Source organism: Prunus dulcis, chromosome 7 (assembly GCF_902201215.1).
Source record: "Prunus dulcis chromosome 7, ALMONDv2, whole genome shotgun sequence".
In the NCBI taxonomy this organism is placed as follows: Eukaryota; Viridiplantae; Streptophyta; class Magnoliopsida; order Rosales; family Rosaceae; genus Prunus; species Prunus dulcis.
The window spans coordinates 19504004-19528241 of NC_047656.1; the positions used below are offsets into that span (position 1 = coordinate 19504004).

Consider the following 24238-nt stretch of genomic DNA (forward strand, 5'->3'; position numbering starts at 1 on the left):
TGTTTGGTGCTACCTCTCATATGATCATAGTCATTCTATAGTGATGGCCTTATATATATGACCTTTAGGTGAGTTTTTATCTCTTAAATGTTAGATCAAGCTAATCAAGTTAATCCAACGACTAACCAATTTGATCCAACAGTTAAGAAATAAGGTCTCACCTAAAGGCCACATATAAGGGCCTCACTTGCATATGCTCAAGTAGAATTCTATAGTGAGGGCTATATTAAGGCCTTAGACGATACCCTATTTCTTAACTGTTGGTTCAAATTGGTTAGTTTGATCAAACAGTTAAGAGATAGGGCCTTAGATATGACCCTCACTATATAATTCTACTTGAGCATTTGAGAGGTAGCATCAAACTAACCAATTTAATTAAACGGCCTAACCAATTTGATCAAACGATTAAGAAATAAGATCTCATCTAAAGACCTTACCTAAGACCCTCACTATAGAATGACTCATATTTCGTATCTAATTGGAAAGTTTATTGGCAAGAATGGCAAAGCTTCAGCTTATTTTTGTGCAAGAATTCTGTAGTGAGGGCCAGACCCTCACTATAAAATGACGCTGTTTTTGTGATGTTACTGCTGTATTTTGGTTTGCTGGGCCCATGATTCTGTTTTATCTCTTCAAGGTATTGTTTGTTTCTTGGGCTTGCAATTTGGGCCTTATTTGAATAATTGTTCACGTGTTACTCATAAAATATCGCGTTGTCAAGAAAAAACAAAATTGTTTTATTTATGAAGAAACACGTGCGTGTCTTTATGCTCGAAGAGGAAGCCTACAAGAAAGCCACGCATTCATTTCATGGTGACCGACGGCAAATTAAGGAGGACAAGAAAGCGAATAAGATCAATGCCGGACAAGAAAGCATATTGGAATCTTCCTCTTGCTCCATACCCCCCCAATTTGAACCATACTTTGGCCTCTTTCTATTTTGGAAATGTCAGCGGGGACGGGGGAGGGGTGGGAATTAAAAGACTGACTAAGAGGTTGGTTTCTAGTTCACGTGTTTTCATAACTTCTCTTTTGTTTTGGCTACATATTTTACCCCAACGGTTGTGATGAATGTGAAATTTAGTTGACTGTGTGAGTGTTTTTGTTGTTGTTACAGACGATATATGAAAAAATGGAATTCGATCCGACACAGAATTTTGAATGTAAATTAAAGTAATTATTTTAGCCTACAAAATCCCTTCCGAACATATAATGTCTTTGGCGTAATATAAGAAGATGAAATCAAGATTTACTAAATAAGAGTAAATTAAAATTGAAAGAGGCTATAGCTCTAGATAGCCCCGTAATCTTTGGAGCTTTGGGGCATTAAAGATCCGCAAAGACGAGGTTATTTTCGTCAATTCATTGTAAAACATCGCCATCACGATCGAAACCGAAGAACCTAACGTGGAGACCGGAATAGCCGGTAAAAGTCATTAACAAAGTGTACGTGGACCCCACATGTCCCTTAGAACTGTAAAATAGTGACCGACACGCGTCCGGCCTTATCCATTTCCCACACAATTTTCCCTTTAAATTCTGAATCTAACTCTCCAACTGTCAAGTGTAATTGTTAACCAAAGTTCCCAATCCAACGTCTTTCCCAAGCTTTTTCTCTCTCTCAAAATGTCCACCAATCTCATCCATTTTCGGCCCACCCTGATCGGGCCGCATGCCACCGGAAACCGAAAGCCCGACTCAGTTACCCGGAAAGGCTCGGCGTCCAAGTGGTGGACCCCCCTATTCGGGTGGTCCTCCGAACCCGACTACATTGACTCCCACTCGAAGACCGAGTCCCGGGACAAGGCCGAGAGCGGAGCGGACTCGGGCCCCGACTCGAAACCGTGGCGATCTCGGTTCGCGCCTGGTTGCTTCACGGAGGAGAAGGCGAGGCAGCTCCGGATCAAGACCATGGAGACGGAGTCGTTTCACGACGCCATGTACCACTCATCAATCGCCTCCAGGCTGGCCTCCGATTTCAAGAACCGATCCGATCTATGAGCCGGCGACTTAGGTGTAATAAAGCCCCAAATCTTCTTTCTTTTTTCATAAAGTAGGATTTTAGGGGTGGAAAATGTGAAAGCTGGTGACGTCTATGATGTAATTAACGCTTGTTTTTAGTTAATTGCGTGGCTTAGACGATTAAGCATGTAATTATTGATGTGTGTGTATATATATAAAATCCTTTTTCTTTATTATTGGATTTGCTATTTCGATTACAATATATTGGATTATTTGCTTGTACGAGCTTTGCCTGATAGAGATGGTGATGATAACGGCGGTGACTGATTATGATGAATGATGCTGGCTTAGCCTAAGCATAAGTAATTTGATCTGTTTGGATTGGTTCAACCGTTCAATATTTCAGGTTGGGAATTCGAAGCCCCCCCCTTAAATATTTGGGTGTTCCTATCCCTTCCCTCCCGAACCCCAATCCCCCTGCCGATAAGTTCAATATTTGGGTGCCCCTCTCCGTTTCCTCCCGAGCTCGAATCCCCTTCCGATATAAGGGTGCCCCTCCCCCCGAATCCCCTACTGATAAGTTCAAAATATCGCTCAAGCAAGGGCTAATGTGGGGCTCATCAAATTAAGTTCAAGTTGGATACGGTATATTTGAATATTGGGTAGGATCCTGCAACTTAGAAAAGTATCCAAACTAGGAATATGCCTATGAGAATCGCACTGAATGAATGCATAAGGTAATGAAACTCACGACGGTCAACTCCATTGACATGATCCATGACAGGGACACCAAACAAGTGCCCTAATGGCATATTTTGGATGATTGGGGCCTGAATATTTCTCAAATTATAAAGCACAGATGTAGCAGATAAGAGGCCAGCTCCCCTGCAGCTAAGCCAGTATGAAGTATCCTGCATAACTTGCAGAGTGTTGACCAACCCGTCTTAGCACATCAAGCATCCACAAAAACCATAACAAACCTTACAATTCACAAAACCGGTTTAGTCATTCTGTATTTATTTCACTTGCAATTATAAGCAGAAAAATGATTCAGATTCTTACACCTCCGTCTGGTGAAAAGAAAATGAAATGTATTGTGTTGTAAATTGTATCACTCCATGATAAATGGATATAATCTGAAACTACTCTAAAAAAAATATCAAAGTTGGCTTCAGCTATTGTTGGTGCCACTGGAACATCGGGGTGCAATGAACCCACAAATCAATTCAAGCCATGCTCCGCACTTTTACTTGCTCTCAACATCATACAGATCAGTTCTGAATACGTGCATCAAGGATAAACAATAGAATGCGGAGAAGACAATAACGACAAGGAGAGAGAAATATAGTTGGTATTTTGAAGAGATCATAAGACTATAAAATTATTGAGTACCAATTACAGGAACATAAATCTGATTCTGGAATTCCAATTCTCAAAAGGAACCACATCAGGATGCAGTTGCATAACTTCGTCTCACAAGCACACAAGACAGAATGAGTCATACTGTTATGTATTCAACTGAGGTTGAAGGTAATCTATTTCAACAACTGACATCTCCAATCCATTATCACATTATTCATACAAATTCTAACTTGCAAGTGAAAATATTTCTCGAAAACCAATTCCCCTACCCTTGCTCCTCTCACATGTGGTCTACCAGCAGAACATACACTGGTACAATGAGAGAAGAGCAGATGGACGCATTTTGCATGCTTTTATACAAGGACTTCATCTCATGCAAAGAAAGAAATGTGCTTTACCATCCCCTTCTGCTCCATCATTATAGTATAGATTCTACTCTCATTTATAGGCGCTCTCAAAGAGCTGGGAACAAAAAAAGATCAAAAAAAGTGCCCCATCTTATTTACACACACACACATCCCATAACATTTCATATTCCATAGCCACTCATTGCAAAAGCACATCCCTAGAGATCCAAACTTGTGGCAGAAAATACTAAAATCTATCAACTTTGGTTCCAATTTCTAAGCAAGGAAGTAATTATTTCCAACTATTAACCTCAGTTCACAAGGTATATGCAATGATCAAAACTTTTCATTTCTTCTAGCATGGTGAATTTTCAGCAGCGTAGCACAAACCTATCTATTCAATACATAATCTATCAATCATAAAAAGAACTCACCATAAATAAAAAAAAGGATACACCAAATAAAAGCCATGAGCAAATGCCCCCACCAACACAGCAGTAAACAAACGGTCCCGTACAACTGGGTTCTTACGCAGCGAGAGTCGAACTGCAAAATCAAATATCCACAGAGAAAATTGTTGAAGGGACAAGACCCAGATGGGAAATATCGATAAAATCAAGTAAAAAAAGAGTTGAGAAAATTGCAAAACTTACTGAGCGGAAGAACAGGGGCATATATAAGAGGAACCAAGAACTTAAATTGGGACCCCGGGCTTCTCTTTCTTATAGCAGCCTCCCTTCAACATATTCATGAACACAATTTGATATCAATACTAATAAAGCGAACAAATTTCTATGAATTGAAAGGCAAATATGAATTGAAAGGCAAAAACAGACACACATAAGAAATATACGTTGTGGGTTTCGCCGGACTTACTGATTAGAGGGATCGGACGATGAAGGCCACGAGGCCATGGCGGGGTCGAAGGGTTTCAGATCTGTTGTGATGTGGTGGTCTAAAACTTACTGCCGGCAGACTTTTTTTCTTGTTTAATCTTCGACGACTGTATTATTCATTTTAAATTAAATTTGTTTACACCCAAAAATGCTTTTTTCTTTTTTCTTTTTTTCTTGTTGCCACGCCACCCTAACAAGCCGAGAATCACGGCGTGATGCTACCAAATTATTTATTTTTCGTTTATAATTACATAATTCAATTTCATAAAAATAAAAAAAATTATATGTGGGACCGTCTAGTGGGTGAAATTTCGAAAATAAAAATAGTTCGTTCTTATGGAACGTTCAGGAAACAAAAGTAATCAAATCCAACGGCGGAGATGATAGCGTCAATCTAAAGCCACGCGCTCAGAGCCAGAGATCCATATAAGTGCCTCCCTCCTCACCTCTCTAAACTTAAGTCGCCGTCTTCGTCTCTTGTGTCTCTGTCACTCCACTGCTCTTAGATTCTTTCTCCCCACTCACTACCTTGAACCCAATGGTAACTCTCTATCTCGCTGATATTTTTCTCCTTACGTTAGGGTTTAGGTGTTCAGGAGATCGATCTTTTTTGTTTCGCTTTAGGTCATATTAAATTATCAATATATATATGTATTTTTTCATGTCTTTCAAATTTGTTCTGTAGGCTTTGCCAAACCAGCAGACTGTTGATTATCCAAGCTTTAAGCTTGTCATCGTCGGCGATGGAGGCACTGGTAAATTTTACGTTTCCCTGTTTTTTGTCTGATTTTCTGAATAGCTGTTTTGTTTGACTATCCTGGCACAAGTATTTCATGTTTAGAATTAGGTTTTTGAGAAGAATGTGATTTGCCTGGATAAAAAGTTCACTGTTTCCTGGTAGTTTTTGTATTGGATTTTGATAGATTTTATTAAACTAATCAGCACAAGGGCAAACAAAAACCAAACCAGAAAAATACTTTGTTCTACTATGGTCCCTGCCTGAGATGCTAAAGAAATCAATTCCCGTAAAAGTAAAGAATTTCCATGGATTATTTTTTTCTTGTGTGAGATTTGTTTCTCTGTGAAGTTGATGATTTTTCTGGAGTTATTTCAGTCTAAAACAAATGCGGTCATGTTCGAGGCTTTCCAGCATGTTTTTCAGTATATTTATATGTTCGTACCTTCGTTTTAATGGGAATTTCGGAGCTATAGTGTGCTGTGTGTTGATTTGGACTTGGGCTGAATGGTGATGAATTGTGCAGGAAAAACCACTTTTGTGAAGAGGCATCTCACTGGAGAGTTTGAGAAGAAATATGAACGTAAGACTCCTCTTTGACATTTCACTACATGGTTCAATTTATTTATTAATTTTTTTCTTTTTCTGATTGACTTATGTTTGGTTATACTTGCAAACAGCAACCATTGGTGTGGAGGTTCATCCTTTGGATTTCTTCACAAATTGTGGAAAGATCCGCTTTTACTGCTGGGATACTGCTGGGCAAGAGAAGTTTGGTGGTCTTCGGGATGGCTACTAGTAAGTGGAGATTTATTTGGTATTTCACGTCCACATAAAATCGTGTAATCCGCTAATGACACTTAATATATTTAGTGTCTTTCAGAACATTTTACTGTATCTTTTAATTTGTTATACATGTGAAATAATGTTAGGATAAACTAATTGTGACAACGTACACCTCAATGGTATCTAGTTGTATTTGATGTTGTGATGGATAAAGGAATTTTTTATGAAGAGAGATGGGACTGAGAGATGCAATCGCCTTTTTCATTTTTTCATTGATACGTAATATTAGCATGGTATAAATGATAGACACAGAAATATTTGTTAGTAACAAGAACAATATTAAAGTCTCGCATGGAAACTTTTATGCTTTAGTGAAGAGTGTAAATCTCATTCTTGTGATTTTGTGATTAACTGCAACCTCTAGGTTTTTCACCAACTTTTTCTCGGGTGGTTCACAAGATTAATTGCCTTTTCATTGTGCTGCTTAGTTGAAGTTCTGACCTGAAATTATCTGTTAAATTATGCAGTATTCACGGGCAATGTGCAATCATTATGTTTGACGTCACAGCTAGGTTGACATACAAGAATGTTCCTACATGGCACCGTGATCTCTGTCGGTTAGTTGACTAAATTTCTAGATGTCATGTCATGTCTGTTCTTTCTTTTATTGTTTCATTTTTCCAGCTGTTGATGATGACTTGGTATTTTTGGCTCTAAAAATTGTAATTTCAGGGTCTGTGAGAACATACCCATTGTTCTCTGTGGAAACAAGGTTGATGTGAAGAACAGGCAGGTTAAAGCCAAGCAGGTTACCTTCCACAGGAAGAAGAATCTGCAATACTATGAAATATCGGCAAAGAGCAACTACAATTTTGAGAAGCCTTTCCTCTACCTGGCTAGGAAACTTGCAGGGTAATTAAGATAATATATTCTCTTTTTTTCTTCTATTTTTCCCTTTCAGTATTTGAGTGTTGATAATAATACTTAAGGTTAATGTTTGCTGGTTTTATTTTAGTGACACAAATCTTCATTTCGTTGAGTCTCCTGCCCTTGCTCCTCCAGAAGTACACATTGACTTGGCTGCTCAACAACAGTAAGAACTAAGAACTTTGTCTATGCTGGTCTTCTTTGATGTAAATCTTGAAATTGTTCGACTCCTATGTTCTTGAGGCTACCATAATTGAACTTTTCAATTCAAACTGTTAAGCGTCATAGCTTCACGAATCCTTTGTGGCCATTGAGTTCTATTAAGAGCTGAATTTTCTGAAGAAGATTTTCTTATGTCAGTGTTTGTTGCTTCTTGCAGGCATGAAGCAGAGCTTGCACAGGCAGCCAATCAGCCTCTTCCTGATGACGATGATGATGCATTTGAGTAGAGGGCTTTAAATACTCTGCTAGGATGGTTTTCATTCAACCTTTATTTCTATTTAGGCGTTGTCATTGGTAGTTGTCCTGGAAATGTTGACAATATAATGGAGGATTTGATTTTCGGAAATGTCATATGACAATGACTCTATTTAGGCGGATTTAAATTCAGCTAATATGAGCTATTGATTATCAATGGTTGTGCTGGTAGTAAAATCAGATGTCGTTGCCTTTTAAGCATCCTTCATTGAAAGCTGTGCTGGTTTGCCTTTGTTCATGGCTTTCTATATTTCTCGTCTGTAGATGAATCTGTAACGCAAGGTCTTGTCCAAAACAGTGGATCTGGGTTTTGGACGGTTTGGAATGAGATGGCGCCGAAGGCCCTCTTGAGCAATTGGTGAGGCGCTGTTAGGCCTTAATGTACGGCCTTAAGTTCAAATATAGGATTCCAAGTCCATTTAGTGGGAAGCGGTATCCCATTCCTTTTGAACAAATATAGGCTTTTATAACGAGGAGCCCATGTTAAGCAGGTGTGTTTAGGAAACCGAATTGAGCATTTTTATTGATCGGATAGGTTATCAAACCGAACCGAATTGAATCGAATGGGCTTTTCAGGCTTCGGAGGAGAGGAGTAAAATTTTGTAGCACATTTGAGCCCGGCTAAGAAAAGGGCTGGGCCAAGCCTCAGAAATAAAAAGGCTCCACAGTAGCAAAGATGAAGCATATGTCCATAGATGTATGTAGTGTGGAAAATGATAAAGATTAGAACGTTGACACATATATGATAAGACAATAATAATAACTGGGAAGTGGGTTGGAAGATTCTCTAAAAGCAAAGATGAGCTACAAGGCATGTGGTACCACCACTGCCAGGCGACTTTGAAAGCCCTGTTTTGAAAAAGCTCCTCAATCAATGTAAGAGCAAGCAAGCAGCAGGATTCTTTTTTTGATGATTGATGTTGATTTTTCTAGTTCCAGTGGTACCAGGCCAGCAGCTTTGTTGCAAAAGCAAGAGCATATGGTACTTTGTGATATGTCGTCTCGTCTGTGAGAGAGAGAGAGAGAGAGAGAGAGAGAGAGAGAGAGAGAGAGAGAGAGGAGGAGTCGGAGGAGTAGGAGGAAGAGTAGATATTTGTGTGTTGTGTTCGTGTGTTAGATAGATTTTGGGTGCGTTCCTTATTTCCAATGATGTGGTTTTTGTTGTGTCGTAACTTAGAATGAGGAAAAGCAGCAGCAACACTTAATTGCATTACATTACAAGTGTACTATAAGCTTAATTCTTGCCTCATCACGACATGTGAAGTCCACATGGCATCTGGTCTGCCTGCCTGCCCTCTCTGGGTGCTTCTGGGCCGTACACCCAACACAAAAACAAGGACCCCCACCTCCCCCAACCCAAACCCACCCACTTGCTGTGTCTCAGGAACTACTCAAGTATAACTTAAGCAAATCTGTTTGCTATTTTGGTCTTTTCTTTTCTTTCAAAGCCAACAAATAAAAACGAAAAAAATGAGCCCCAAAATGAACATCAATAGGACTTGTCCTAATCGGTGTCGGTTTTCCAAGCACACTCGAAGAGACCCAATGTCTATGTGTCACTGTGGGTATACATACCACTAGGCATCCACATCATTCCAACCACAAGTGGGGCAAGTGAAATAGCTGGTCTTACCCCCCTTGCCATTTGCCAGCATATGCCTATCTACAACACTATGATATATGTTTTGTTATGTGAGATTGTGGTATTGTGGGGATGATGGCCCTTAACTTCAAGGACACTGTCCAAAACTTCAGGGGCTCATCTCATTGAATGAATGAATGAATACAAGTATTTGGGAGATTAGAGAGAGCTAAATTTTAAAACAAAGGTGGCTTTCATTGTCGGTAGGTGGTCGGGTGTGGCTTAAATATTAGTTCATGGCCTTTGGGCTAAGGCTAGCTAGCAGGGCCACAATATCATATCCCAATTGGCAATAGCAAGCAACTAGTCCCCTCCCCTCCCCTTCAGTTGCTGCTTCTCTCATTTTCATAGAGAGAGATCATCATCATCTTTTTTTCAAAAGACAAAACTAGTCATCTTCTACTTGCTATTATCCTCAATGGGCTCTCTTTGCAATGACTTCTCCTGTCTTGCTTCCTTTTGGTGAAATGGCTATTAATTCTTTCTTTTTCTTTTCTGAATCATGATACCTCCTCCACCCTCATCATCACTCGCTCTTGTTTTTAGTGTCCATATCTTTCTGTAACTTCCTTATATTCGTTTATTTCTCATAAGTTTTGGCATATGTATTCAATTTTATTAATATTGTTGGATATGTAAAAGCTCCTTGCACTAGTTGGTCAAAATATTAGTGTGCATGTACTTTTGCACTCGAGTTCGATCTCTTTTCCTGTATATTGGTATAATTATCTAGGTTATTAGGTAGGAACTTACTTAGAGCATCTCCACCCATAAGGGCTAAGGCAAGGGCAAGGGCAAGTAAGGGCTGCCACTATTCATGTGAATAGTGGCAGCCTTGCCTTTTTTGGTTCCACCCCAAAAGGCTAGGGCAAGGGCAAGAAAAAAAAAAAGAATATGCAACAAAATATAAACTTGTTATGTATTTATAGGGAAAGTGAATAAAATTGTTATGTATTTATAGGGAAAACATATATAAATTTTTGGTATTTTTTTTAAAAAAATTTTGATTTTGATTTTTTTTCCATTTTTTTGACTCGCTGATGTCAGCGTGACATCACCACTGACATCAGCGCCCTAGGGCTGAAGCCCAGGCAAAATCTGCCATTGGGCTTGCCCAGGCTGGTGGAACCCAGGGCTTGCCCTGGCTGCAGGTGCTGCGCTGGAGGTCCAAAACTGAGGGAATGGGCCTCTTGCCCTGGCTAAAGTCCCTGCGGTGGACATGCTCTTACACATCATGTGTCACAGTCACTTTTTTTTATTTATTTATTTAAATTTACGTGTCCTAGTTCTTTAATTAATCATATTACCACTAATAAAAGTTAATTAAGATGCATTTGCTAGCTAGCTATGTTCTTTGTTGGCACAACATATGTACATGCAAATAAATAGGTATGGGAAAGGGTAGAGGGGGGAGTAGGAAAATAATAATGAAAGTAGCTAGGCAGGCTAGCTAGATAGAAGAGGAGATGAGAACCCCCTCCTCCTCCTCCTCCTCTCATCTGTCCTCCTCATGTCATGGATGGGTAGGGTAAGGAAAGCATGATGATGAGAGGAATTCATTGTAGCTCTGCTTAGAGAGGAGCCTCAGCCTGCTGTCTGTGCATCTAATAATAAATAATAAAAAATAATATTTCATGTAAACTTGAAACAGGACATGTTCTGCAAAGGAGGCATGTGCTTACGCATAACGGGAACTGCCATCAATGAAACCATAGCAAGCAACTGTCCTTGTCTATCCATCCTTCATGTGTATATGCAGCATCTATTTCTCATGCCCAAACCTGAAGTTAATGCCATCATTCCGATTTCACAATTCATATATATATATATATATATATATATATATATTCTCCTATGAGGATGTCATATATTTTCTATTATTCCTCTTTATTTAGGTCATGTTTGGGATTGTTTTTTTTTTTTTTAAAGGTTAAAAACCTGCTTCACTTTAAAATTAAGCAGTTTAAGGTGTTTGATAAAAATAAAATATCTCGATTATTTTAAAACTAGTGGCCTTTTGACAGCAACTTTTAAAAGCAGGCTCTGAGTTACTTTTCAAAGTTGCTTTCAAAATAAACAAAGATAAGTCTTTAAGGAATTTTTTAAATTCCCAAAATACCATCATTAATTTTTTTAAATGACACCACCTCCACATCCAACTATACCACCACCACCATCACCACCACATCCTCCTCCGCCACCACAACCACCACCTCCTCCACTACCTCCACCTCCACAACCACCATCCCCCCCACCACCACCACAACCACCACCTCCACCACCAACATCTTCACCTCCATCTCTTTCACCACCTCCACTACCACCACATAATTAACACATAATACTTTCAACATCATGTCTATTTGAGTCATTATTCACAATTACAACAGTTTTATATTAAAATTTACCAAACGATTTTGACATTGGTTTTTGTACTAACAACACTTTAAAAGAATTATTTACCAAACATGGAGTTACTTTACTTTACAGCTAATTATTTTCAACGCACAACTGAATCAACTTTTTTAAAAAGTGACATCAATCCCAAACTGACCCTTACAATGACATATGCATGATAATAACTTGCGGACATCAAATAACTATATATATATATATATGTATATTTATTTATTTATACTTGTAGCTATTATAGTTCAATTCCTCTCTCTCTCTCTCACAGCTTAGTTGTTGTGATGTTCTGGATCCCATGCTTTGTTTCTTTTTCAAAATTCAACTTCATGGTCACTTGAAAACGCAAGGACTTTTGGTCCTCTCATCTAATATTCTCAGCTACCTGCTTTTACTTTGCTGCTGCAGTCCAGTTTGAGGCTCTGGTTGTGCAAATGCACTCAATCCATATTTACTTTTATTAGTTAGTTTAGAGCCCATCACATTCACATCACATCATGGAATGACATGCCACTGCCCTTCCAATGAGTAGTAGCTTAGCTTCTGTGTGAGAATCCTGCAAAAAGTAAATAAAAGATCCTTTTAACCTCCCCATTCCCTCTTTCTTGAGACTTGAGGTCAAATTATTTACTTGAAAAAATAATAATACCAACATAAAGATCATCGAAACATTCCAAACCTTTGATTGAAATGAAAGTTGAAACACCCTGCTGTCAATAAATAATTAATTCCATAAGTACATAGTATATATCAAATTTAATATTTGAGGGAGGGTGTCACATGATTCACTGTCTGTAAACATTCCTCCAAACATATTCCTAATTCCTACCAGTAAATATAAATATAAACATTGCCTTGCATAATCATGCAACAACACCACGTGCCTCGATCTCACACCCTTCATTTTATATAGAATAATCTAGAAACACATAATTCGATCCAAATCAAGATTAAACAAGAGATTAAGTAGTAAATCAGGCAACTTATTACAAGACATGGTCGTTGAAATGGACAAGGATGGTTTTATAGAGACAAAACATTTGCCACTTTTCTTAAACGAAAATGTAGCATGCACTTGCTTCTTTGCCTTACAATATCTATCTCTGCCGGTAAAATCTTGGGAAGGTAGAAAAAGGAGGTAAAATAAATAGTCATCATAGTCTCATCTCATACAAGGCAGCGAACAAGAAAAGGGTTTGTAAACAAAACAAACAAAACAAAAAAAATAATAATAAAAAGGTGACCCTCGATTCACGAGGGGTTGTGGGTGTGGCCAACCTGTTCTGTTGGTGGAGGAAAAAGTACGGATTTGCCTTTGCCTCTTCCACTGTGTGATTCTTTGTACATTACTGGCAGTGCCAGAGGTTGTTATCTTCGTACTCAAAGACAAACCTGACCTGCCAATGCCATTGCCATTCTGGTTTTTTCTTTTATCTTTGTGATATTCCAAAACTGCCCATGTCGGGTTTTGCTAGACGATTGGGTGGGGGGTCCCCTTTGACAGTCAAAACTCATCACTCTATGATTACATTCTTTGCTTAACCATATCTTTCTTTTCATCACTCTGCTCGTTTTAAGCCCATGATTTATTTCATGCTATGCCGGGACAAACTTCGAATCAGTCACTTTTTGTTTGCTTTGCACCAAAGACAAACCAATCCTAACACTACTTCTGGATGTTGTTGTGTGGATATATTATGTCAATTATTTAAATTCACCAATTGCCTGTTTTAAATTGTGAGTACGATCTCCGTAAATGTTTTTTTTCCTCTTTCTATTTTGGTTTTTCCAAATGAGATGCTGCAAACATACGAAAATGTTCGAGTCTCTCTCGTATGTATGTTAGGTTTTAGTTCTGACTTTAAGTTCCCTATATTCAACGGTTTGATGAGGATTCGAGAATAATAAACTTCATAACCAGTATTCCTGTTTGTTGTTTAGTCTTTCCTTTCCCCATCAAATATAGAAACTAGCTGGTCAGATCAGAATCAGATACTGCTCATGTATCGCCTATCGATTAATTAGTTAGGTGTAAATATAACTTAGGTACTGGTAGTGGTAGTGGCAGGAAGGGTGAATTGGTAACTTGAGGAAGAAAAGAAAGGAAATCTGAATCTGCCTGCCGAAGCTTTTGAGTTGATGAAACGAAAGGCGTTTGTATGCGGACAAAATGTAGAGAACAGTCAATCATTGGGCGACACGTGGCAAACCGTGATTTGACGTCGATGGGGATCTAATAACACAGTGCAGCTGGAGCCTGGACCTGCAGGTAGGAGGAGAGGTCCTGGACCCGTCACACCTTTGATTGCGTGGACGGAAACTCGTTCATTACCCCCCCTGACCTGAGCCCTCACATAATAAAATATTAAACATAATAAATATGACATCACAAATCAACCAAACCCAAATATGTGATGCAAAATTTCTTCAAACCAAGTTTCATGACTTATATATATATTTTAAAAATGATCTATTTAAAATATAGATACAGATATGAACGATAATAAAGTACATGTAACAGTTTCGTATACGCGTAAAATAATATTTGATTTGATAAAAAAAGAAAAAAAGAAAAAAAAAAAGGATTGTGAACCTTATCTAGGAATTTTGAGTTGTGTGTGGGTTTAGAAAATGTGAAAAGTTAGCTAGAAAGAGGGAGAAAATCCTCAAAAACATTACATATGAATGGTGCTCTTTTCGCTAAAAGCATGCGCATACACGCATGCTCTTTTTAAGTTGATAGTGAAACTCAACCTTTTTTTTTTCTTTTGTTTTTCTTGATTGACCATCTAATCTAAGTGCGCAAATCTTGACCACCACCCATATTAAATCAAGCGTAATTACTATGGCATTATTACTAAGATGAAATTCTCAAAGGATCACCAAAGCTCGAGTTCAAATTTGGATTTGGCATGAGTGCCTATGGATACTCCAACTAGGGTTTTCAATTCTCATCATGGAAGTCAAATGGGTTTTTTTAATTTGTAAAATGGGACCCAGTTGGCCAGGTATGCCATATACGGAATGACACGTAGATACAATATTACTCCAAAATGGCTGGATTAGATTTGGGGTGATTGTAGCATAGGGGAGCGGTGAGTTTATGATGATTACAAGTAAAAGAAAAAGAAAAAGAAAGAGAGAGATTATATGGTGGGGGGAGGGGAGGGGAGGGATTTGGCCTTGGTTTGCTCTTGTAGGCTGTAGCTAGCAAGTGTCTTTCTTTACCAACTAAATCTTTTATCACCTTGGAAAAGTTTCAATCTTCTTTAGACTCTATCTATCTATATATCCTAAGATTACAAGAAAAATAAGTGATGATCTCGCCTCCAATTATTGTCAATTGTTTTCATTGGAATTTTGGGTCAAAACTCTATCAAGGAATCTCAATCATTTGCATATCCCCAAATTTTGTTTCTAGAAGAGACATCATACATTCTCTTCTCATGTTAATTGTATGATTAATCACATTGACACGATTTAAGACTAATTGTCTTCTTGATTTGATCAAGTGACACTACAATATATATATATATATATATATATAAGGTCTGCAGTTTTTCTGGTTCAATCAGCTGGTACCATTTTGGATTTAGATCCTTTTATATATATATATATATAAGTTTGCAAGCAAAGGTACCTGATGAGGGTGCAGCCTTTTCTTGGTTGGATTATTTTGGTCATTTTCGAAAACTCCATACCTTGTTAAGTGGTTGCATATTCTAGTTTGTCTTTTTGCCCTTTTTTTCTTCTTTAATTTGGCAGAGAAACAAAAGATTATGCATGTTTAATAAGGAGTCTAGCTAGGCCAACCTGATTCTGTCAATATTCACCCTTTTTTAAAGCTCCGTTCGTATTTCGTATCCACCACTATATCTAACTAAAGCTAGACAGTGAACAGGCCCTTCAAGGACGATCCAACTCAGATCTTCATTGAAATCTACAATCTTTCTCTCTCTCTCTCTCTCTCTCTCTCTCTCTCTCTCTCTCGATCAAACCTCCTCATGCATGCAAGCAAGCTCAATTAATTATCTTAATTAAGATTGATTGATCACAGCTCTTGTTTGAATTGACCTAAAGTTTCTAAACCAATATTGTTGCATTCCCTCCATGGAGGCCTCGTGACCAACCCCACCTTTGTGGCTTTGTACAATGAAATATATGCATGCAGCACATGTATCGCGCCTGCCTTGTCCCTATGTACTTGAACATGTTCCCTTCCTTTTTGTTAGATATACATGTGTTTATATTTTAGGGAGGGGCCGCGAGATTCGTACACAACACTTGAAGAGAATTGCTTTTAATTACTTGAGTTATATTTAATGATCAAAATATAGGTCAATGTGAACGGTTAGTTTGTCGATTTTGGTGGTCACGAAGGTAGGGTTGGTCGAAGTCAGCAGCTGTTGCTCTGCTGCCACCCTTTGCCACAAAACTCTTTAGCGTAACCGTTGAGTTTGTTTTAAAATTGTAGGACCCATGAAGGGCACATGGCCCAACATGTCTTGGGTCTATTAGGACAAGATTAGGGGAGGGTGCCTTTGCAGTGTTGGGTCAACTAGAGCATATTTCCCCACCAAGAGCACAGAAAGAAACCCTAAAATAGACAGCCTTGTTTCCATGTGCACAAATTTAAGAGCAACATTCCAAAACTACAACCTCCTTTGTGCCCTCTATCTTTCTCCCTTCCCTCCCAAACCCATCTTTTTGGGAACAAAAGGAAGAAGCTTGGAAAGGAACCATATCACTCGTTATGTATGTATGTATGTTTGGTTATAATTTTAGTTTCAATTCAACAAACCTTGTTTGATTTTCCTAAATGTGACCTAGCTAGCTAGGTCGAAATCAAGAGAAGAAGAAAAAAAGTGAAAGGTGTTGATTTGGTTATCATTATATTTCCAATGTCAATATAGATTAACTATTTAAGAACATGGCTTATAATTATTGAATAAAATCATGGAGTTGACTGATCACTAAATTCTAAATAGATCTTTTTGTTAATATATATTCGTGTGGGGCTCATTATAGGTTTAGTTTAATCAAGAAATCTAATTATGAACATGATACATCGCATAAGATTGAAGTGGGGAAAGAGATGTTAGTGACGTGATTAAAATCAATTACATGACTATGTCCATACGTGATTAGTGTATATTATTAGCAAATTAAAGACGGTGATTATTTACATCCATACAAAATAGTGTGGTAACTTAACGTGTTAAAAGACGATTCGCTATGTATAGAATTGCCAAATTCCATAATTAGACAAACAAATAAAAGTTCTTGTAATTAGACTAACGAGGTTGGATTAACGTTCCTCTGAATAAATATAAATAATAATTTTTTTTTTAAAAAAAAAGGGGGGGTGGGGGCGGCTGGGCTTGGGTGGGGGTAGTTGGTGGTTTGGCATAGAGTTGGCTCCCATAGAATAAAAGTTTTAGAGTTCTTATTTTTATTTTTTTATGTATAGGGATGGGAGATTTGAACTCAGACAACGACGGAATATAATTCTATTTAAATCCTTAAAAATTTCGTTAGAAATTCCCAATTTGTTTCTATCCTCCATTTGGATGAGAGAAAATAACTCGGAATTTAAAAGGAGAAATTGATAATTCTCTTGTTTGGTAACTTAAGCTCGTAATTTATTAAATGATGAGCAGAAAAAATAGTGAAAATTGGGGCATCAAATTCCTGACTTTAATTTTCATTCTAATAGGCGTCATTTCACAATTTTCATAGTGTCATTTACAAAATTCGTCACACATAAATCAGAACACATAAATATTCAATTGCCAGAAATTGAAATGATGAAAATCTAAATTCCGTCATTTTCAATTTCTTCATCCAAACGGAATTTAGATTTTGATGAAATTCTATATACCCTCCTCGGGAAATAACAAAAAAGAAAAAAAGAAAAAAAAAGAGGAAAATAATATAAAACTAACGAATGTAGATAAAAGGATTAGTAGTGCATTAATTTGTGTATTAGAAATTAGAATGTCAATTTTGATGGGATAGATAGAAGGTCAATAAAAAAAATGATAATGAAAACCTCGGAACATTCTTACATTAGAATGTTCAACAAAAAAATTATTTGGTTTATCGAAGAAAAGTATAAGAAAATTGAAATAGAAATTGACCGTGGAAATAAAGTGGGGATATAATAATACTAATAGGGAAAGACAAGGGCAACATTGTCTTCAAAATAATTGATCCCCACTCCCACTCGTTGACCCCTCTTACAAATTACAATTCCAAGGGCGGCCCCTACGCCGTTGGCCTTGCTTGCACTTGCTCATATCCTCCTCTCATCTCCCTCCTAAATTAAAACCATCTCTCTCTCTCTCTCTCTCTCTCTCTCTCTCAGCTTTGTAGTATTAAAAACCCAAGAAGACACACTAACAAGTAACAACAGCACAAGCTAGCAAAGCAGATAAAAAAGAAGCAAAGCAAAAGAAAGGCTGCTCTGCTCTCCACACTTATAAGGAGGAAGAGGGAAGAGAGGCTGAGCAGCTGCTAGCTTAGCTCTAGGCACCATCATTTTAAGGATCAATTAATTAAGCTTAGCTAGCTAGCTGCTTAATTAAAGAAACGATGGAGCAGGAGCTCTTGTCCTGGCTCAAGTTTGTTTGTATATCTCTGATGGTGCTGGTTTTTTCTCTAAGGATGGCAGTGCTGCTTTGGTGGAGGCCCAGAAAAATTGAGGAACATTTTGGGAAGCAAGGGATCAGAGGACCCCCTTACCGTTTCTTCATTGGAAATGTTAAGGAACTTGTGGGGATGATGATCAAGGCATCTTCTCAAACCATGCCTTCCACCTCTCACAATATCCTCCCCAGAGTTCTTCCTTTTTACCATCACTGGAAGAAAATCTATGGTATTAATTAATCTCCTACTCTCTCTCTCTCTCTCATCATCATCATCATCATCATCATTCAACAACTGGGTTTTCAATTGTTTGGCTTATCATCTTTTCTCGTCTCAAAACTTTTTAATGGATATTGCATTCACACAACCATATCTTTCTTTTGCTTTTTTTTGAATGTTCTAAACAAGTTGATGAAATGGTACTGATTAATTAACATGGTTTTTTGAGCCTTCTCTTCTTCTTCTTCTTCTTCTTCTTATTATTATTTTTTCTTTTGGAAGGTGGAATCTTTAAAGCTTCTACCATACATGATTGTTCCTTTACCTTGGCTTGTGATGATCAGAATTTGTGGCTTTTTGAAAGGCTTGTTTTTAGTCTTGGTACTTCTTCTCAAGCCTTTTTCAGGCTTTTTTTTAAAAAAATTTTAAATTTTTTTCTGAGCTTGGATGCTTGATGTTGAAGTTCAAATTTTGTTATTTTCCGCAGCTTTCTTTTCCTTTGAAACTTCCATATTGTTAATTAAAAACTTTTCCAGCATGGTAATAATCTTGTTAATGTCCTTTTTCTGCAATCAAAGTGAAGTCTGAAAATGTTCAACTTTTGCGGGAAGTAAAGCTTTCATCTACTTTTTCAGTTTTTCAATTGTCTTCTTTCTTTTGTTTTTTGTTTTCCGAGGGTGGCTTGAGTTTCCCACATGAAGTTGTATGTTTGTGCTTGGTTGTCTTCTTCCTACTTTCTTTTGTTTTTGCTCTCTGTTGTAGGGTCTACACTATCCATCCTCCTCCTCCATTATTTATAATTTCCTTTTTCTTTTTCTTTTTCTTTTTCACAGGTGCAACATTTCTTGTGTGGTTTGGACCTACAGTTCGACTCACTGTTTCTGATCCTGATCTCATCCGTGAAATATTTGCTTCAAAGTCAGAATTCTATGAGAAAAATGAGGCTCACCCACTTGTTAAACAGCTCGAGGGCGATGGCCTCCTAAGCCTCAAAGGTGAAAAATGGGCTCACCATAGAAAAATCATTACCCCTACCTTCCATATGGAGAATGTCAAGGTACTTAATTAACTTTCTTAATCATGTTTTATTACCCTTTAATTGATTGATTAATGATGATAATGAATGAATGCCTTTCAGTTGTTGATACCGGTGATGGCCACAAGTATAGTAGATATGATGGACAAATGGTCAGCAATGTCCAGCTCTGGTGAGGTGGAGATTGAAGTTTCTGAGTGCTTCCAAAACCTAACAGAAGATATAATTACCAGAACAGCCTTTGGAAGCAGCTATGAAGATGGCAAAGCCATTTTCAGGCTTCAAGCTCAACAAATGGTGCTTGTTGCCGAGGCTTTTCAAAAAGTTTTCATCCCTGGTTATAGGTAATTAAAACTTATAAACTTCATGCACATATTTTAATTTATTTTATTTTTATAAGTAACCGATGACATATTGCTTATGGTTAATTTAATTTGATTTCAGATTTTTGCCCACAAAAAGAAACATAAATTCTTGGAAATTGGACAAGGAAATCAGGAAATCCCTGATAAAGCTAATCGACCGGAGGAGAGAGAATTCAAACTCGGCCAACAGCAACAACAATGTGCATGAAAAATGTCCCAAGGATTTACTCGGCCTTATGATTCAAGCCTCAAATTCTTCCCCCTCCTCCAATATCACTGTCAACGACATAGTTGAAGAGTGCAAGAGCTTTTTCTTTGCTGGCAAACAGACCACGTCCAATTTGCTGACATGGACAACGGTTCTCCTAGCAATGCACCCACAGTGGCAGCTACAGGCACGTGCCGAGGTGCAGAAGATGTGTGGAGCACGTGACATACCAACCAAGGACGATGTTGTGAAGCTTAAGACAGTAAGCCAAAACCAAAGCTGTGGATTACATACTGGGACTAAAATCGTGTTTTGTCTCTTTGCCCATGTTTTTTTCCCACACAAAACCAAACTGCCACCTTTTTTGCTTTGTTTTTTTTTGTTTTTTTGTTTTTTTTTGATGGAGACACCTTTTGCTTTGTGTTACTCGTTTTTGACAGAAAACATTCAAATGCAGATGTTAGGCACTAAGGGTCAATACATAATTCTAACTGTCTGTTATTATACGTGGAATGATACGGTATATTCGTATGCAGCTGAATATGATCCTAAATGAATCACTACGGTTGTACCCGCCTACGATCGCGACAATCCGACGGTCAAGAACGGATGTGGAGCTTGGGGGTTACAAGGTCCCACGTGGGACCGAGCTTTTGATTCCAATCTTGGCTGTTCATCATGATCAGAGCATATGGGGGAATGACGCGAAGGAGTTCAATCCGGCCAGATTCGCCGAGGGCGTGGCCCGAGCCGCCAAGCATCCGGTGGCTTTCATTCCATTTGGGCTCGGGGTCCGCACATGCATTGGGCAAAATCTAGCGTTGTTGCAGGCAAAATTAGCTCTGGCCATCATACTTCAACGCTTCTCTTTCAGGCTGGCCCCCACCTATCAACACGCACCAACGGTCCTGATGCTACTTTACCCTCAATACGGTGCGCCCATCATTTTTCAACGTCTGCCCCAACATGATCAGGATCAAGATCAAGGGTCCTGATCTATTACTACCATTATGCATACCATTGGTTTGCGTGTGAGTGTGCGTATGATTCGAAGTGAATTGACCGAAATACCCATTTGGCAGATTTCCTTAATTTGTTTCATCTGTTTTGCCTGTTTCGTTTTCCTAATGCTGGGTTTACTTATGAGATAAATATCTTAAGAGAAAGATGTTGAACTCAGTTAACCTCGAGTTACTGAACCCCATCACCCATGATGACCATGATCATGGTTTTTTTTTTTTTTTTACCAAACAAAAATATTAACCCTGGCATGGCATGACAGGTAAGTTTTTGTTTTATGAATCTTAGGAATTAGTGAATTGCTAACAATTAAGTAGGTAGCTTGCTCTGTCTCTCCTGTTTGTATGTAATGTATATTCTCTGTTTCTACAAAGTTCTGAAATATCATCATCCTTAATTGGTTGTCTCTCAACTCAAGCCATGTTGCCTCTGCTGCTCTGTCTCCCTGTCTGCATTAAGAAAAATTTACATTTTTGGTGCTCGACTGATGAAGAATTATTTGGTTGATGGTAATTGTGAAATCTACCTGAGATGAGAATGAGATACAGAACAAATCCCATTGGCCTTTTCAAACATTGAAGAGCCAAAATTGGTCTGTGATTTGACTCCTGGACAGGGTACCTTACCCTCCTTTGGTCTATTCAATTGGCAATACATTTGTTTCATGGAGAATTCATCAGTTGATTAGAAAACAAGTTTGTTGCAACCCAAACAACTGTATGATGTATGCTACCAATTTCCTTAACATTTGCTTATTCCATGGCAAAGTCTAGATGCTCTTTTGTAAATGGCTACCAGTTAAGAATGAGCCCCCCAATGTAGGGCAACTCCTTTCCATTTAAACAGTTATCTTAAATTGCAAGTAAAACCAGTGTTGTATAATAAAATACATCTACAACTAGAAATCTAGATGTTGAAAGATGAATCTAAGTAATAGTAGAAAGCATTAGAAAACTATGCTCACAAACACAATGCAAGAATTTCTGCTATTTTATTTACATATCCATAAGAAAAAAAAGTAGGTGCCCCTTTGTAGTTTACAGTTTGTGATAAGCATGGGGTGCTCAAATCCTAGACTCTTGAGCCTTGATTATTATTTCTAAACAAGATTAAAAATAAAAAGAAAATTGGATGTATTGTTAGTTTCTAGAAACAAGAGTAAAAGCAAGGACACATGCAGTACCCAAGGCATGAAAAATGATAGTTTTAAGCAAAGTGACTGTAAGCCAGCATGCAGATGCACTTTTTTGATACATTCTCCTTTTTATGGGGTTTAGGGCTTTTCAGTTGCAGTTTCTTTTGTGTCTAATTTTGAGTTGTAGTTTAGTAAGGAGTAAGATTTGAGAGACAACCAACCCTTTCTTTTTGTATTACTTTTTGGGATCTTCTCATGCTCTTTGGAAGGTAGCTCTAATTTTGGGGTTTTGAATTCTTATGGTCCCCATGGAAGCATGTGGGTTTGGAGCTCTACAAGTAACAAATCTCTCCTTCTCCTCCTCTTCCTCTGTTTTTGTATGTATTTTACCTTCTTTTTTTTGGGTTAAAGGAATCAATCGCATGCCAAGAACCATGTGATCTCATCACTCATCCCCTAATTACCTTATTATGACTCATAATTTTCAATTCGCAAGTTAATTAAACCACCTCCTCTTTCTATCTGGGGCATCATGGACCATGCTGGTGCATGCATTAATGGTGATTACAATCTGATTATTCTTCCTAATCACGAGGATTATCTTGAAAATTGTGCTATGTTAAGGACCAGAAGAAAACCATTATTATGTTATGTGTATGCCTTCCTTAATCTTGGTGAAGTGTGTTGCTTTTCTTTGTTTTCTATCTGAATAGAAGGCATGAGAAGAGAGCTAGAATTAACTTTACAATACCCCAGTCACATAAAACAAGAATATATAATATTTCACGTACCTATGATTCTTCCTTAACCTCTTTTTTCTTTTCCCAATTGTTTAATCTGTAACACGCTTCCCCTGATAAATTTTGTAATCCATGTCCTAATCTTAAGGTTAATTAACTTTAGCTTTTCATTTATATTAGAGGCTTCTCTGTTCTCTTGTGCTTGGTCTTGAGCATGCTTCCCACATTAACATCTAGGCAATGTCTCCCCCACTTTGCTAGGCGACAAAATCAACACTCCAATGACTCCATCTCAAAAGGTCAAGCTAACATTCTAAAATATTGGTTAAATACAACGACAATAATGCAGAAAATCTTGGAGCAAAAGTTATGGTTATTTGAACCATATTTTGTTTTTGTGCAAGTAGCCGTTGGAACCCTAAGAACAGGAAGGTCAAGCTACAATATATATATATATATATATATATATATATATATCAGGAACAAGAAATTAAATTGATTTTCTCCATGCCATGGCCCATGGAAGATATGTCCACCTCCTAGTCTAAGGAAGTGGGTTTTTTGTCCCCCAACCCTACCAAATTAAAAAAATATAAGGGTTTTATAGATCCCTAGAAAATATTTAAGATCTATGGTTGTGACAGAGTCATCCCAATTCCCTAATCAAACAAAGTATATATTAATATGAATTTAAATCAGCCCCAAATGTCTCCCAATTTTGCAGCCATGCCAAAGAAATTTAGCTGGCTAATGTCTGCCCTTGATTAATGCGACTCTGTCGGTCTGCCATAGACCAAAGGCCTAGCTCTTTCTGTTTTTGCATGATTGGCCATTTTCTCCTTCTCTTCTCTTGCCCCCATTTGGCAACTTGGCATGCATCACTCATTCCTTCTTCTATATACTATATCATCCATAATTCCATATATATATATATACATATTTCTCAGTACTGTATATATATATAAGTTAGTTTTAAGATAATGTTTATTTTTAACAGAATATCATGAATTAATGTCCTCTGATACAAGCAGATCCCAACATTTGCTGACAACCAATAACAAATTCTGGCTGATTGAGCTTTCATCCCAAGTTTACAACAGCAGCACATCACAGACACGTTCTCTGTTCCAAAGGAAAGTGGCATGCAAAAAACTAAACTCAATATACAGACACAGAGATAAAGTGAGCATATAACAATAAATGTTGTATATCTTATTAGGTAAAAGGAGCTAAGTTGCAGATAGATACGTACTTAGCGAAATTGACTAAAGTGGATGTGGTTTTCATTCTACACTCGAGTTCAAATTCCTTTTTTAGTAGTTT

General features: G+C 37.8%; 3 protein-coding genes across 3 annotated transcripts; 2 read left to right on the forward strand and 1 right to left on the reverse strand.

Annotated features, from left to right (window-relative positions):
- Positions 1-2927: 2927 nt before the first annotated feature.
- LOC117634403 lies at positions 2928-4688 on the reverse strand. The gene is made up of 4 exons (XM_034368502.1): positions 4548-4688; positions 4325-4407; positions 4127-4217; positions 2928-3239 (listed from the first exon to the last, which is right to left on the reverse strand). Exons 1-4 carry the CDS (start codon positions 4583-4585, stop codon positions 3209-3211), a joined length of 243 nt encoding a protein of 80 aa, XP_034224393.1. The 5' UTR covers positions 4586-4688; the 3' UTR covers positions 2928-3208.
- Positions 4689-4949: 261 nt separating this feature from the next.
- LOC117634070 (GTP-binding nuclear protein Ran-3-like) lies at positions 4950-7707 on the forward strand. The gene is made up of 8 exons (XM_034367975.1): positions 4950-5108; positions 5253-5322; positions 5830-5886; positions 5984-6101; positions 6617-6706; positions 6822-7001; positions 7105-7182; positions 7396-7707. The coding sequence occupies exons 1-8, from the start codon at positions 5106-5108 to the stop codon at positions 7463-7465; spliced, it is 666 nt and encodes a 221-aa protein (XP_034223866.1). The 5' UTR covers positions 4950-5105; the 3' UTR covers positions 7466-7707.
- A 10143-nt stretch (positions 7708-17850) lies between these two features.
- On the forward strand, positions 17851-21457 carry LOC117634801 (cytochrome P450 734A1). Its single transcript, XM_034369026.1, has 5 exons — positions 17851-18421; positions 19245-19468; positions 19550-19791; positions 19892-20282; positions 20557-21457. Exons 1-5 carry the CDS (start codon positions 18139-18141, stop codon positions 21013-21015), a joined length of 1599 nt encoding a protein of 532 aa, XP_034224917.1. The 5' UTR covers positions 17851-18138; the 3' UTR covers positions 21016-21457.
- Positions 21458-24238: the final 2781 nt, after the last annotated feature.